The sequence below is a fragment of the Pantherophis guttatus genome, chromosome 5 (assembly GCF_059756535.1).
Source record: "Pantherophis guttatus breed Tessera chromosome 5, ASM5975653v1, whole genome shotgun sequence".
NCBI lineage: Eukaryota > Metazoa > Chordata > Lepidosauria > Squamata > Colubridae > Pantherophis > Pantherophis guttatus.
In genome coordinates this window covers 9,671,089-9,688,159 of record NC_142067.1, presented here as the reverse complement: position 1 = coordinate 9,688,159, position 17,071 = coordinate 9,671,089, and the positions used below count along the sequence as shown (strand labels likewise).

General features: G+C 42.1%; 1 protein-coding gene across 4 annotated transcripts in view; it reads right to left on the bottom strand.

Moving 5' to 3' along the window:
- TMEM135 (transmembrane protein 135) overlaps positions 1–17,071 on the bottom strand; it is a 179,905-nt gene that overhangs the window by 148,675 nt on the left and 14,159 nt on the right. For all 4 annotated transcript variants that reach the window (XM_034407660.3, XM_034407598.3, XM_034407734.3 and 1 more), the window contains 2 exons: positions 11,754–11,881; positions 9,963–10,055 (listed from right to left, as the gene is read on the bottom strand). In XM_034407660.3, the coding sequence (XP_034263551.2) occupies positions 9,963–10,055; positions 11,754–11,881 (221 nt within the window). The remainder of the gene's footprint in view (positions 1–9,962; positions 10,056–11,753; positions 11,882–17,071) is intronic.

The following is a 17,071-nucleotide window of genomic DNA, read 5'->3' as shown; positions in this document are numbered from 1 at the left end:
TCTCTGGGGTGTCTGTAGTGCAAAGGCAGGACTCATAATTTAATGAATTACATTCTGGTTCAGACATGTTTAAATGGGGGGAAAGGGGATGAGGGAAAAAAATCCAAAGCAAATTTAAGATACAGGCAATGTGTGAACTCTTGCAATTCCGTGACTCAATTTATTTTCTGATTCTGCCCACCATCACATCGGAACCTGCTCACAGTGTTGAGTGAATGCATGAATCAAAATTTTTGAATAGAATAGAATAGAATAGAATAGAATAGAATAGAATAGAATAGAATAGAATAGAATAGAATAGAATAGAATAGAATAGAACAGCAGTGTAAAGTGGTATGTAAGTCTAAGTGCTATTGCTATTGAGAAAACTTTGCCACAAACCTCTCTACTTTTTCACCTTTAGCTCTGTGGTTGCCACCCAGAATTCATGAAGCAGAAAAGAGCCTTATTCCTTCCCAGAATTATTTCTGATACCAAAATAGAAAAGGTGGGGAAACAAAGAAAGCACCAAGAGCTACATGCCGTAAATGCTGGCAGAGACAAAAAGGCATACAAAATTTGCGCTGCTGAGCAGAGTTTCAAACAGAAACACTATGCCATTTTTAGTCTAGAATACGTTGTTAAAATAGAGAAGGACATGAAGTAACGTCCTTCAGAAAAGCGTTATAAAGATCCTAATACTCTCTCTCTCAAAAAAAAAAAAAAGTATGAAAATGGTATGCTGCCAAGCTCTACTTTCTGCTTAAGAGCTTAGGTGTTGTTGTTTTTTCATAAGGTTTTTTTTTCCTGTTTTAGACGTGCAAAATAACAAAGTTCAAATTGTCCTTGGCACAAATGCGGAAAACCATACAATTTCTACTTACAGAGTGAAACAATAATGCTCAACAGACTGACATCATTTTAAGCAGTTGACTTACAGAGCCCTAGCAATCCACAACTGTACCTTGAAAGCTATCACACGATAATATTAAGAGTTCAATCATTTGAAGCAGAAGAAAAGAGAAGGGATATCTTTTTTTCAGGAATTAACGTGTTTCCCCGAAAATAAGACCAGGTCTTATATTATTTTTTGCTCTAAAAGATGTATTAGGGCTTATTTTCTGGTTAGGGCTTATTTTCAGGGAAACACCATACTAATTGCGTCCATCTGGCTGATGATTTTAACTGGGGCTTATTTTTGGGGTAGGGCTTATATTATGAGCATCCTGAAAAATCATGCTAGGACTTATTTTTCGATTGGGTCTTATTTTCGGGGAAACAGGGTAATTTTAACAGGTACAGTAATACTGTCCATCTTTCAGAAATTCTAACAGGGATTTTTTTTTTTTTTAAAGGATGGATGATTTAACAATTCAAAGATTAACCCTCAACACTGATTGGTCCTTTTAATAAACTACATTTAGCGGATCCCCACAGCTGAAATGAGGGAGTCAAAACTGAAACTTTTCACATTTGAACTGGACTCGAAATATTATCTGAAAATCTCTGCAAAACTGAACAAAAATTGAAGGGGAGGGGGTGATGTCATTAGGTGTATGATGTGTCCTAAACTAGGACCCAACCTGGAAGAAATTCACCTGCATATGAAGGTGAGTTGTTTTGATGCCTTCCTTGCTGATAACGGAGAAAAAGTGCAAGGCAATTTCAAATATAAATAGTGCAAATCCAAGCTCTGTTCGCTGCATTAAGCTTGCCCTTGATGCCTGCACACTTGGAATGTGAAGTATTCCTTTGGAAAGATAGTCACCATTCAGCTGCTCACACCAAAGAGAGAAAAGAGATAATTAACCATGGAGCTTTAATATTTCTGATATGAGGGGAGGCACAGCAAGGACGCAAGAAGTCAGATCACGCAGGTGTTCAAACCAAGAAGTTATCTGTTGTGACCTAGGCTCACTTAGTCATTACAGGACACAATTAGTCTCAAACAAAACTATTTTATTATAACAGCTGAGAATTACTTCATTCCCAGCTTAGTCCAAATTAATTCCAAAACAAGTCCTTCAGAAAAAGTCCTTTGGGCTTATCACAAACCTTTATCTTCTTTGGCATCCTGCCAAAGGCCTTTCTTGGCAAAGCCCCACGAAGTTCAGAAACAAGAGACGCCGACTGGAAAACAGATTTAGCAACTTTGCTTTCCTACAAAGAGCCCAAGAGCCTTTGCTGCTCTTTTAAGCCTTATGGGCGGGGCCAATCATCTCCTGGCCTTACTCCCGAGACATCCTTTTTGCTTTAGCTGCTTTGCCTTCTGGCAGCTCTGTGCATGCGTACACTAGGAACAGGCTCCTCCTATTCCTCTGTCTCTCTGCTGTCCAACTCTGGAGGCTCAGGAGTCCACACATCACTCCCAGATGGCCTTGGCCCCATCTCTGCCTCCGATGCAGAGCCCTCATCTGGGGCTTCCCCAGACTCCAGGACTGGCTCATGTTCCTCCCCACTGTCTGACTCCGCTGCTAGCTCCACAGGCTGCTGGCGGACCACAAAATTATCAGTATTTAGCGCAGAGGTGGCAAACTATGCCGATTTTATGACTTGTGGACTTCAATTCCCAGAATTCCTGAGCCAGCAAGGTTGGCTCAGGAATTTTGAGAGTTGAAGTCCACAGGTCGTAAAGTTGCCATACCTGCCCGCCCTGATTTAGCAGCTAGGAAATTAACTTTCTTTCTAACTGTACTACAGGAAGTCCCCGAGTTACGGCAGTTCATTTAGTGACCGTTCAAAGTTATGAAAAAAGTGACTTGTGACTGCTTTTCACTCTTATAAATGTTGTAGCATCTCCACGGTCACAAGATCCAAATCAAAATACTTGGCAACTGACTCATATTTATGACGGTGGCGGTGTCCCAGGGTCATGTGATCACCTTTTGCAACCTTCTGACAAGCAAAGGCAATGGGGAAGATTGATTCACTTAACAACTGTGTTAACCACTGCAGCAATTCACTTAACAACTGCAGCAAGAAAGGTGGTAAAATGGGGCAAAATTCACTTAACAAATGTCTCGCTTAGCCACATAAAATTTGGGCTCAACTGTGGTCGTAAATAGAGGACTACCTGTATAAATGCCTGGACCATTGCAACCTAATTGAGGGGAAGCATCTGAATTGGCTTCTTCTTCAATCAGATGAAAGTCCTACCTAAACTGGTTCATGCAACCAGTTCCAATCTTCACTGCCTTACGTTATACAAAGCTCCAACAATGGAACATCACGCAGACGAAATGCATTATACTTAAAGAGATCAAGGTAGATAAGAAAGCACCTTTACTGATTGCATTGTTAAGGAATTATTTAAAGTTTTTGAATCATTTATTCTCTGCTACTGCCTAAATACAGAGAGTCCTTGTTCAGGGACCACTTGTTCAGCAAACATTCAATGTCAGGACAGTCCTAAGCAAGTTACTACACCTAGTAACTTAGTTACTACACTTAGTAACCTAGTACTACACCTAAGCAAGTCCTACACCTAGTTACTGGTTACCAGTTCTTAGTCACATACTCCCCCCGCACTTACAACAACAAGAAGCTCTCATTCGGGAGTATAGTAAGATCCTGTTAAATTCCTCTCTACCCATACATGGATACATTCCTGATCTCTTAAGATGCCGATTAAAGTCAAAAAATCCACCAATCTTGACAGTGCGTAAGTTGATGGCCGATCATCAGAACACCACACAAAAGTGGATGGAGGCGTGGAATAGCTGTTCCCCCCAAGATGTCTCCGAGCATATCAGTCTTAGTAGTATACCTCCAGGATTTAGCCTACCCCGACACATATGGGTGACATATAATAGAATTAGAACAACTCATGGGGGGTGTGCTGACTCCCTGTATAAATGGGGAAAGACACCTTCAGCACAATGTGATTGCGGGGCCCCTCGACAGACTATCCAGCACATAGTGAGGGAATGCCCTAACCGAAGGTATCCAGGAGATTCTAGGGACTTCCTCTGCATAACAACAGCAGCTACTGACTGGATCTCCAACCTCGATATTAAACTTTGAAATGTTATTTCTGTTTTCCTTTTAGGTTTTCTTAATGTTTTTTTTATTGTTTTAATTGTTTTTAACCTGTAAAAATGAAGTGTTTTAATACTGTGTGTGACCAGCCATACGCTAAATAAATAAAGTCCTAAGCAAGGAGGCTTATGGTCGTACCTCGTAGTTGCAGTTGTAGCAACATCCCTGTAATCATGTGGTTGCAACTCAGGTGCTTGGCAAGTGGCTTGGAATTACAATGGTCACAGAATCCTATGATCACGGGATAGTAATAGCAATAGCACTTAGACTTATACACAGCTTCACGGTGCTTTACAGCCCACTCTTAAGAGGTTTACAGAGCCAGCAGATTGCCCCCCAACAATCTGGGTCCTCGTTTTACCAACCTCGGAAGGATGGAAGGCTGAGTCCACCTTAATCTGATCAGGATCGAACTGCTGGCATTCGGCAGAGTTAAGCCTGCAATACCGCATTCTGCGCCACCACGGCTCTTTGTGATCCCCATTTGCAACCTTCACTGCCAACTTCGGACAAGCGAAGTCAATGGGGAAGCCAGCAGGAGGGGGTGTAAGTCGTGATCATGTGACCGCAGGATCCTGGGATTTGCCTAAATTTTGATCACGTGACCATGGGGCTGCTGCAATGGTCATAAGTCATTTTTTTTCAATGCCATTGTAACTCGCACTACCGGTAGGAAAATTATTCAGTTAGTAGTAAATACCTCTCTGAGAGAAGAGGCGATATTTTCAGCCTTAGAAAAGGCAGCAATTATGACTCTGCCAGATCAGGTCATCACAATTCCTGATAGCACTATCATCACAATTCCTGATAGCATTATCAGGAATTTCTGATGTTCTATATTTATTTTCAAATACTTTGGCCAGCTAATAAGAAGGACTCCCTGGAGAAGAGCCTAATGCTGGGAACGATTGAGGGCAAAAGAAGAAGGGGACGGCAGAGAATGAGGTGGCTGGATGGAGTCACTGAAGCAGTCGCTGCGAGCTTAAATGGACTCCAGAGGATGGTAGAGGACAGGAAGGCCTGGAGGAATGTTGTCCATGGGGTCGTGATGGGTTGGACACAACTTCGCAACTAACAACAACAAAATACTTATTTTGAAGAAAATTCTCAATTCCTCTTTGCATTTCTGTAGATAACTGTCACGGAGTAGCAACCTATCATTTATCTATCCATCTGAAAAGGAGTCTTTCTCCAAGATGCCCTATTATTACAAGTAGTCCTCGACTTACAACCACAATCAAGACCCAAATTTCTGTTGCTAAGCGAGACATTTCTTAAGTGAGTTTTGCCCCATTTTACGACATTTCTTACCACAGTGGTTAAGTGAATCACTGCAGTTCTTAAATTAGTAACATGGTTGTTAAATGAATCTGGTTTCCCCATTGACTATGCTTGTCAGACAGTCGCAAAACGGAACCACATGACTCCAGGACACTGTGACCGTCATAAATGTGACTCAGCTGTCAAGCATCCGAATGTAAATCACGTGACCATAGGCATGTTACAATGGTCATAAATATGAAAAACAGTCATCAATCACTTTTTTCAGTGCTGTGGTAATTTCAAACAGTCACTAAATGAACGATTGTAAGTCGAGGAATACCTGAATACTTATTTCTGATTTTAAAAAGGAAGAGGTTAGTGTCCTAAATGAATCCTATCTTTTGGGTAAGAAGCAGGGGTGAAATCCAGCAGGTTCTGACAGGTTCTGGAGAACCGGTAGCGGAAATTTTGAGTAGTTTGGAGAACCAGCAAATACCACCTCTGGCTGGCCCCAGAGTGGGGTGGGAATGGAGATTTTGCAATATCCTTTCCCTGTCACGCCCACCAAGCCACACCACACCCACCAAGCCACACCCACAGAACTGGTAGTAAAAAAAATTTGGATTTCACCACTGGTAAGAAATCTGAATATTAAATACTTCACATCTATGTGACAAAAACATCTTATTTACACCAAGGGCTATAATCGCTTCCGTTTGGCTTTCCTTGAAAAATTTTGTTTAGCAAAAATGGCAAGATTCTGTTTGCGGAATGTCCTCGCTGACTCAAATCTCCCAAAACTGCCTAGAGAGAAAAGGGATTAGTTCAGTTCCACAGAAGCTAACAAGCCTGTAGGGTTTTCAATTGAGCTCCCATTTACATGGTAATTAAAATAAAATCGAATGGTGCTGCTGCATAATTTTATAATCAAAATCATTCTTCATACAGATGTATCAGGAGCCCAAATTACAGTGGGTCAGGGGAAGGAGGGAGGGAGAGAGAGAGAGAATAGCAGCAAACATGAAAGAGAAAAGACCCGGAGTTCAGAAGTTGTGGGTGCTCCTTCACTGGCGGCTTTCAAAAAGAGACTTGTCAACTTGTCTGGAATGATAAAGAGCAGAGCTCCCCAATCTTTCTGGGTTGGCAGCCCGAAGGAAGGGGAGGGGCAGGTGCCTTTACATGCGCATGCACACAAGTGAACTGGGCCGTGAGCGCACGAACAGGGCCGCCAGCATTCGAGTCAAACAGGGCTGAGAACGTGCACGCAACATTCACGGCAATGGTAGCACAGGTGCAATGCTTGCTATGACGTGTCAGGTTTCGAGGTCGTCTCAAATAAAATGCATTTCAAACAAAGTCTTTGAAGAAAATTCCCATTTATTTAGCACGACATTCTAATTCTGACTCCATCGCAGCCAACACTGACTTCCAGACCCAAAACCCTCCCTTTCCATTCCCCACTCCCCTGCACTCATTGGCCATCGTCCAAGTCACTCTACCCCTAATCTACTGCTCCAGCTCAAAGGAATTTCCCCCCTCCCATCCCATCTCCTAGGGGATATTATCTCCAGGGAAAATAAGTAGGTGAAAAGTCAAACGTCCCTTTCCAGACGCCTCCGCTTCTCCTTATGTCAGCACTAGAATAAATGCAGCTTGAAGTGCTGACAAGACACTAGCGTGAGTGGGGGTGCGTATGGACACACATGTGCACTGGCCAGCCACTCATGCAACCCAGTGGCCAACAGACCGTGGCCTAGTAGTGGGACGCGGCCACAGGTTGGGGACCCCTGTATTGAGTCTCCTACCTCAGCAGAGGGTTGGCTGAGAAGACCTTCACGGTCCCATCCAACTCTGCTCTTCCATTATTCCTCAATATTGAATGGAGGGCAAGGGTTTTTAATGAAGGGGCCCAGTCAAGCAATCGTAGCCTATTTTCCAGAACTCGGATAGGAGCTCCAAATCTTTTCTCAATTGTCATTTTGGGATACAACCCGTCTCTGATTTGCCTTCCAAAATAAGACTGGGAGAAGGGAGGGAAAGAACCGGGGAGTCGACACAAGTCCCTGCAGTCGCTTTTGATGAAAAGGAAGGGCTCGGATTTAATTTGTCCCCAGGTGATGAGGCGGTTGATTTGCCTACAATTTACAGATGCAGCAAATTTGGGTAAGCTCTCCTCCTGCTCGCAGACATGTATTTCGAGTGATAGATGATACAGACCCGCAGAGCAAGAACAAATCGCACCCACAGAGAAAGGGGGGGCGGGAAGATAGCCCACCCATTCCCCCCCCCCTTTTAATTCTTGGCCATCCCTATATGCCAAGCTTCTTGCCAGGACCGTTTCCTTTCAAGGAACCTCACAGGACTTCGTGAGTACAGCACCTGTTCTCGGCTAATCCCTTCTGCCCTCTCTTGTGACGCTTTCGGTTGTAAAGAGCGGCTAGAGCTGAGAACAACATGAGCCCAGCAGGAGAGGAAAAGCAAAAGGGCTTCATTCCAAAGAATGTCTTTAGGAGCCCTCCGGAGAAGCAGGTGATTGGAGAAGGGTGGGTGGCTGGCCTCAGTTATGCGGTGAGAACAAATGGAGCAACAGGATACAGAGATAAGAAGGGTGGTATCAGTGATTTCTGGGGCCGGTGAAATGTATAGCCGAGAAACGCCGATGCATCACATCAAAAAGGCAAGAAAGTATGGCTGTACAGCCACGGAAATGCGTTTGTTTACAAGGCCAGGGTTCTTCCAGAAAATTATCTAAACTGGAGAGATAAGAGGAAGGAGTATCTTTTGATCATATATCCCTTCCCACTCTAGGAATGTGACTATCTTCATAAATTCTCTTCCTCCTCTAACACGCTTAAACCTGAATTGACCAACCTTAGAACTGTAATCTCTCTAACTGTTATTTTCCAGCAATACCATCTTGACATATTTATTGCGTGGAATGTATCCTTGTGAATTGGAAAAGAATTTGAGACATTATGAAAGAATCCTTAAAAATTGTACGAGCAGAAACTAATAAAGATAAGCGCTGGGGCTCAAACTGAGCAAAACAATATATATGCCGCAAAGCATTTGAGACAAATTTATCTGGCTCAATATTGTTATTTCTTACAGCCATAAACCAAATGAATTTCGGAGAAGTCCACAAACAGAACATGATGGTACAGTATTTTTCGGAGTATAAGACGCACCTTTTACCCCCCCTAAAAGGGGGTGAAAATTTAGGCGCTTCTTATACACTAAATGTAGTCCCACCCACCCACTGGCCCCCACTCTTTGGTCTCTGCCTCCCAGCAATTTACCTCCTTGCAGCAAGCAGCAACAGCTCGTTTCAGCTTCAGCACAGCCTAATTAGCACAAATTGATTGGATCGGCCTCCCGACTCTCAGCTGTTTTGCTCTCAGCTGTTTTGCGCGGGCCTCTGCTGCTTGCTGCAAGGAGGTAAATTGCTGGAGCAGGTTTTTTTTTCCTTGTGCTAATCAAGCTAGGCTGAAAACGAAAATGAAAGTAAAGCAGGCTATTTGCTGTTTGCTGCAACAAGGCAAAATTGCTGGGAGGCAGAGGTAGATTTCTTTTTCTAGTTTTCCTCACCAAAAAAGGCAGGTGCGTCTTATAGTCCGAAAAATACGATAATTGCCTATTATTAAGCCCTAGCCTCTGATATTCACAATCATGCGGTCTCTGATCCTGCAGCAATATCTATTTATTAATTGTAAAATTGATACGAATAAATTAAAGTAAAATTGATTGGAATAAGTCCCACCTGGAACAAGAACAGAAGCCAATAATCTTCTTAATAAAGTTAGACAATGGATTGTTTTAGAATTTTACAATCAGATAAACATTTGGGGTCCTTGGTGCTCTCTGAGCCTGCTTGTTTTCTTGCAGATGTTTCAATACCCAAACTAGGTAACATCAACAGTGCTAGTAAAGAGTGCTAGTAAGAACTGGGAGCAAACCCCATTCCTTACTAGCACTGATGATGTTACCTAGTTCAGGTAATGAAACGTCTGCAAGAAAACAAGCAAGCTCAGAGACCACCAAGGACCCCTCATGTCAAGCCTGAGCTACACACGAACATTTTCATGGGAACTATAAAAATGTTGCAGCATATACTGAGTGTGATGATTCTGGATGCTGTTTTATATCTGTTCACTGATTACTACAGTTGAATCACACCCCAGGTGGGAGATATATTACATGAACATCAAAGGAATCCAGGCCTCCAAAGAACATGGGGGCTGGACACCCATCAAGGCTGATACCAGCCAGAGCACAGAACAGCTATGGGAAGCAGTGCAAGATCGGAAGTTGTGGAGAAGACCTGGCCCACAGAATTGCCAAGAGTCAGACACAACAGAATGGATAATGGATGATCATCATCATCATTATATAAACAAACAAACAATTCTGTTTGTAAGAGCCTTGGTGGCGCAGCTAAGTAACACCAGCTGCCTGCAATTACTGCAAGTTTGAATCTCACCGGGCTCAAGGTTGACTCAGCCTTCCATCCTTTCGAGGTAGGTAAAATGAGGACCCGGTTTGTGGGGGCAATAAGCTAACTTTGTATAAAATATACAAAAGTATGAAGGCTATTGCTTAACGCATTGTAAGCCGCCCCGAGTCTCCGGAAAAGGGCGGCATATAAATCGAACCAATAAATAAATAAATGTAAAAACACATACCTGCTCTTCCTTTCAATAAGAATAGCTATGTAGGACGCTGGTAGAGCAGCACCGAAACCAGGAGTCCAAAAATAGAATTTTCCCAGTATTCGCCTAAAACAATTAAAGGCAGGATTGGTTACATTCAACATGACAGGGAAAAGGAGGCCCTATTTTCTGAAATAAATAAATAAACATCCGCAGGCGGCAAATACTTTGGATCAAGGGTTCCCGTGAGCAGAATTATCCTCAGCAGGTGCTCTTTACTAAAGCAAGAAGGGGACATGATTTTCAGATTCCTTCCTCTGCCTGGCCAGTCACTTGTGTCTCCCAAAACTGTCTGCAGAGGATTAGGTTAGGAAACAAGGTGGGAGGCTGTAGTGGGAAAGTACTAAGTATGCTTTCTTCCTCCTCTTTGGTCCATCAGCAGAGCTCTTCGCAACACTTCAAAGAACCTCATAACATTCATAGTTCTAACACCTCCGGCAGGAACCTCAATTTTACTGCTTTATATTTCAAAGGTTTGTTGTTGTTGTTAGCTGCGAAGTTGAAGTCCGACCCATCGCAACCCCATGGACAACGTTCCTCCAGGCCTTCCTGTCCTCTACCATCCTCTGGAGTCCATTTAAGCTCACTGACTCAGTGACTCCATCCAGCCACCTCGTTCTCTGCCGTCCCCGTCTTCTTTTGCCCTCCATCGTTCCCAGCATTAGGCTCTTCTCCAGTGAGTTCTTCCTTCTCATTAGGTGGCCAAAAGATTTGAGCTTCATCTTCAGGATCTGGCCTTCTAAAGAGCAGTCAGGGTTGATCTCCTCTAGGACTGACTGATTGGATCACCTTGCAGTCCAAGGGACTCGCAGGAGTCTTCTCTAGCACCAGAGTTCAAAGGCCTCCATTCTTTGGCGCTCAGCCTTCCTTATGGTCCAACTTTCACAGCCATACATTGCAACTGGGAAAACCATAGCCTTGACTAAACGCACTTTTGTTGGCAGGGCGATATCTCTGCTTTTTAGTATGCTAGTATTTAGTATTCAAAGGTTTACCTTAATACAAAGGACTGTGTGCATTTGCATAGTGATAGGTCATATTTGTTACCAAAGGGAAAAAACTCTAAGCTGACCAAACCTTTACATCTGCATTCAATGAAATTATTATTTATTAAAATGTATGTATCCCCGTTCAGAATGACATTTCCCAAAACTGGGAAACAATCAATATAAAGAACTGTACATAAAAATGCAACAAATATTCTGTTAAAAAATAAGAAAATTGCTATAATCCTTTTTTATAAGGCAGGCAGTAAGTACAGGTAGTCCTCAACTTAAAACAAAAGTGATCGTTTGAAGTTACGTCACTGAAAGTGATGTATGGCCATTTTTCACGCTTACAACCTATTACAGCATCCCCATAGTCATGTGATCAAAATTCAGATGCTTGGCTATTGGCTCATATTTATGACGGTTGCAGGGTTATGTGATCCCACCTCTGGCAACTTTCTCACAAGCAAAGTCAATGGGGAGGCCAGATTTACTTAACAACCGTGTCACTAATTTAATAACTGCAAGTGATTCACTTAAGAATACGGGCAAGAAAGATTGTAAGATGGGGCAGAATTCACTTAACAACTATGACCAGAAAGGTCGTAAAATGGGAGAAAACTCAAGTTAACAAATGTTTCACTTAACAACAAAAACTGTGGGCTCAATTGTGGTTGTAAGCTGAGGACTACCTGTAGTAAAGAGTATGATGGAAGATGAAACTAGGTTATTTCACTATCCACTGATTTAGTCCAAAAATGTATAATCAAATCACCTTAAAATGCAGAAAAACATAATGTAAAGACTTCCATTTGCTGTAAGGAAGGATGTTGATTGTAGAATTTCAGGAAGCAGCTTGTTCAAATAATAATCAAGTTTTCGTTTCCGGAGAATTGCAGCAATCTGAAAGAGATCGGTGCACCAGTTCAAACTATTTATTTAAATGTTACTTGTTTACCCTTTCAAATCTTATTTACAAAGAAGAAAAACCCACATCAATAAAACTGTAAATGAGACTGAGGTAAAACCTGTCCCAAGATTGACGTTCGTTCTGTTCACTTGCCCCATTGGGGGACACATTTCATACCTGAGACAGATTCCTCACGCATAGTGGTGAAATCCAAATTTTTTTACTACCGGTTCTGTGGGCGTGGCTTGGTGGGTGTGGCGTGTCTTGGTGGGCGTGGCAGAGGAAGGATACTGCAAAATCTCCATTCCCACCCCACTCCAGGGAAAGGATACTGCAAAATCCCCATTCCCTCCCCACTACTGGGGGAAGGATATTGTAAAATCTCCATTCCCACCCCACTCTGGGGCCAGCCAGAGGTGGTATTTGCCGGTTCTCCGAACTACTCAAAATTTCCGCTACCAGTTCTCCAGAACCTGTCAGAATCTGCTGGATTTCACCCCTGCCCACGCACCTTTTTTAAATACGCAGTGGTGGGATTCAGCCAGTTCACACCACTTCGGGAAAACCGGTTGTTAACTTTCTGAGCAGTTTGGTGAACTGGTTCTTGGCAGAAATCATTACGGCAGAGAATCGGTTGTTAAATTATTTGAATCCCACCACTGTAAATATGGCTTCAGCAAATAAAGCAAATCCAATTTTCCAACAGCGCTAATTGAGGTCAATGAATCAGAAACATGACTTGGTCAGCTAGTACTAGAATTAACGTTATGGTTACTCACGTGCTTCCATTTCTGCTATTCCCCTACTCTTTTATGTCTCTCCTTGAATTACAAGACCCATCTGTGGGGAAAAATCAGGCTTCAAGAATCCTTCGTTTGTCCAAACCAGTCAGGTTTATTCCTATGCAAACTGGGAGGTTGAACTTGGAAGCCAGTTTGTATTGAAAATGGGCTGGTTCTGATCACTTTTTTACCATGCAGGTGGTCCTCGATTGATGACAATTCATTTAGTGACTGTTCAAAGTTACAATGGCACTGAAAAAAGTGACTTAAGACCAGGGGTGAAATCCAGCAGGTTTTGATAGGTTCTGGAGAACCGGAAGCGGAAATTTTGAGTAGTTTGGAGAACTGGCAAATACCACCTCTGGCTGGCTCCAGGAGTGGGGAGGGAATGGAGATTTTGCAATATCCTTCCCCCAGGAGTGCGGTGGAAATGGGGATTTTGCAATATCCTTCCCCCAGGAGTGGGGTGGGAATGGAGATTTTGCAATATCCTTCCCCCAGGAGTGGGATGGGAATGGAGATTTTGCAATATATTTCTCCTGCCACGCCCACCAAGCTACACCCACAGAACTGGAAGTAAAAAAATTTGGATTTCACCACTACTTAAAACTGTTTTTCACACTTACGACCACTGCAGCATCCCCATGGTCACATGATCAAAATTCAGAGTCATGTGATCAGCTTCTGCAACCTTCTGACGAGCAAAATCCTCAAATTGGATTTAATTATTTTTAAATTATTTTAATTTTTATACTGCATGTATTTTAACCCTGGCTGTTCACCACCCTGAGTCCTTTGGGAGAAGGGCGGTATAAAAATTTAATAAATAAATAAATAAAATAAAATCAATGGGAAATCCAGATTCACTTAACAACCACATGACTAATTTAACAAATGAAATGATTCACTTAACAACTGTGATAAGAAAAGTCATAAAATGGGGCAAACTCACTTAACAGATTTTCACTTAGCAACATAAATTTTGGCCTCAAATTGTGGTCGTAACTCGAGGACTGCTTGTATTGCAAGTTCAAAGTAACTTTATTTCAACCTCAAAACTTCCAAAATGCGTGGAGTATTTTGGCAATCCGAACTTCTGCAAACTCCAAAGGGGAATTTTGAACACAGAATGGCTCAAATTCCAAGCTTTTAGACACCTCGACGTTTCCCTTTACATTTTCATACAAAAGAAATTTGTTCCCTTACATATTTTAAAACACTGATTGGTCATTTTCCCCATCCTAAAATATCCTGACATGCATACTACCGTGTTTCCCCAAAAATAAGACCCCGTTATTTTTATGAACCCCGAAATAAGTGCTTGGCCTTATTTTCGGGGAGATCTTATTATTTTGGGGCATGTGGAGCAAGACGGGGCTCCTCTTGCCATCTTACCTGATTTCCAGCTCTGTCTCCCTAACCTTAACCAGAGGAAATGGCGGAGAACGGCTGCAAATGTGTTTTAATATTTTCAGGGAGGGCTTATTTTGGGTGGAGCTTATTTTACTGCATGCACTCAAAAGCCCAATTGGGCTTATTATCCAGGGAGGTCTTATTTTGGGGGAAACAGAGTAATTTATTACCTTGGTATCAGTGTAAATAACCTGTCTGTATAGAGATAATGGAGAAAGGGGCTTCATTTTTCATTACACTTCCACCTCTTCTACTTCCTCAGAAGTGTAACTTACTATATCAGTGAGACAAGTATCATTATCCAGGCTTGTTTTATTAGATGTTGACTCAGCCTTCCATCCTTTCTAAGGTAGGTGAAATGAGGACCCAGTTTGTGGGGGCAATAAGCTGACTTTGTATAAATATACAAAAGGATGAAGGCTATTGCTGAGCACATTGTAAGCCGCCCTGAGTCTCCGGAGAAGGGCGGCATATAAATCAAATTAAAAAAAAAAAAAAAAAAAAAGATGTAATTTAATTGATTAAATTTATAGTCTTGGTTTACAAATGAAAACATTTAAAAAACAAGAACACAACACACACAAAAAACACTATTCTACAAAGGTAGTTATGATGGCCATATTCATGCCTGCAGTTTGTTGTTGTTTTACACAGTGTGGCACCGTTGCTACTAAACTTTCCTATGCTACTTAGAGAGGGAGGTAGTGTAGGAAAGTATACCACCCTACAGTGGGAGGTAATAAGTTAGGATCTATGTGTTACAAGGATGTGATTTCGAGTGCCATGAGGTATTGTTGTTGTTTGGTTGTTTTCCAGCACAATGAATAGCAGCCCTGAGTAGCATGGTGTTTCCCAATTATGTTTGATGAGTTAAGTTTGAGTGGAAACTTCTGGAAAGTTTACAAGTTTCCACTTGTAAGAGCCGAGGTGGCGCAGTGGTTAGAGTGCAGTACTGCAGCTACTTCAGCTGACTGCTAGTTCAGCAGATCAGCGGATCAAATCTCACCGGCTCAAGGTTGACTCAGCCTTCCATCCTTCCGAGGTGGGTAAAATGAGGACCCAGATTGTTGGGGGCAATATGCTATTTAGTATACTGTCTTTGGTGTAAGCCGCCCAGAGTCCTCGGAGAGTGGGCGGCATAGAAATATGATAAATGAATGAATGAATGAATGAATGAATGAATGAATGAATGAATGAATGAATAAATAAATAAATAAATAAATAAATAAATAAATAAATAAATAAATAAATAAATAAATAAATAAATAAGAAACAATTTGCAAAAGGCAACCTTAACAAACTGTGGGGAAATTTGTAATGGTGTAGGAATGCCCAAATGTTGTTTGAACATGTTTAAAAGCTGTTTGTAATATTCTTGGACAGCTTCACTCGGTTCTTCTTACAAGTGCTAATTTTAACCCAATCAGAGCATACGAGTAAATATCTCACCAACTGCATTGAAGACCCCAAAACAATGCTGTTGCAAGATCCCCAAGTTGCAGGGTTTACGCTGGCCGGGAAGTGACATATTAAGTTTAGTTATTTCAATTGAATAATCATGTTTGATTTAATTCTTAATGAATTGAATTGAATTGAATTTTTAATAATTAGCAAACTACCCAATTAGAATGAAATGCTTTTATTTATTTTATCGAAGAAACTTACATGGCCATCCAACTTAAAACACTGCAAGTCTGGGCAACAAAATGTAAACCTCAAAACAATAGAAAACAAATTATTTTAATTAAAATCACAGCTGTTCATAAGCCATCAGAGATCCATAATGTGTACTACTACGCGTTTCCAGATAGGAATGGCCATCATCCAGGACCCAATGCCTAAGAGTATTTATAGCCTTTTTTTACCATAGTGAAGTCAATCTCTGCAGTTATTAAGTGAATTAGATGATCATTAAGCCAACACAGCTTCCTCCCTTGACTTTGCTTGTCGGAAGCCAGCTGGGAAGGACACAAATGACAGTCAAGTCACCCTGCAACTGCGGTAGAATGTGCAGGTAGTCCTCAACTAACAACAGTTCATTTAGTGACCATTCAAAGTTACAACAGCATGGGAAAAAGTGACTCGTGGCCGTTTTTCACAGTTACAACACTTGTAGCATCCCCGCGATCGTGTGATCAAAATTCAGATGCTTGCCAACTGGTTCATACTTATGACCATTGCTGGGTCCCAGGGATAGTGTGATCACCTTTTTTGCGACTTTCTGACAAGCTAAGTCAATGGGGAGCCAGACTCACTTAACAACAGGGGTTACTAATTTATCAACTGCAGTGATTCACTTAACAACTGTGGCAAGAAAGGTCGTAAAATGGGGCAAAACCAGGGGTGAAATGTTACCGGTTCACAACGGTTCAAGCGAACCGGTAGTGATCAAAACTACCAGTTCAGGCGAACCGGTAGTAAAAAAAAAGCTACCGATTCATCTGAACTGGTATTTCCGACAATCAGCTGTGCCGCGCAGTTTATATTCGCTAGAAAGCAGGAAATCCTGCTTTCTAGTGAAGCTAAATTACGCGGCACAGCTGTCCCCGCCCCTCGCTGTTCTACTTACCTTCCCAAGCCTCCTTTTTCTGCATGAAGCGCGCATTTGGCACGCACTGCGCATGGGCGCGCAGTGAACCAGTGGCAATCCGGGGAGGATTTCACCACTGGCCAAAACTCACTTAACAAATGTTTCACTGAACCACAGAAATGTTGGGCTCAATTGTGGTCATTAAGTTGAAGACTACCTGTAGTTTGGAGTCCCGAGGGAGGGGCTGATTCCAAGAGACCAAAGACAGACTCTATCCCTAGCGGTTTGCAAAGTATAACTACAGTTAGGCTGATAGTTGTTTTAGTCTGGCAAGATTCTGTCTGTAGCCAAACAACAATAAAGAAACTACTCAGAAGTAACTCCACACGTTGTTCTTGTTTTATGGGGCCTGCCAGGGATTCTGCAAATGTTGTAAATATATGCTGATTGCCAAGCAC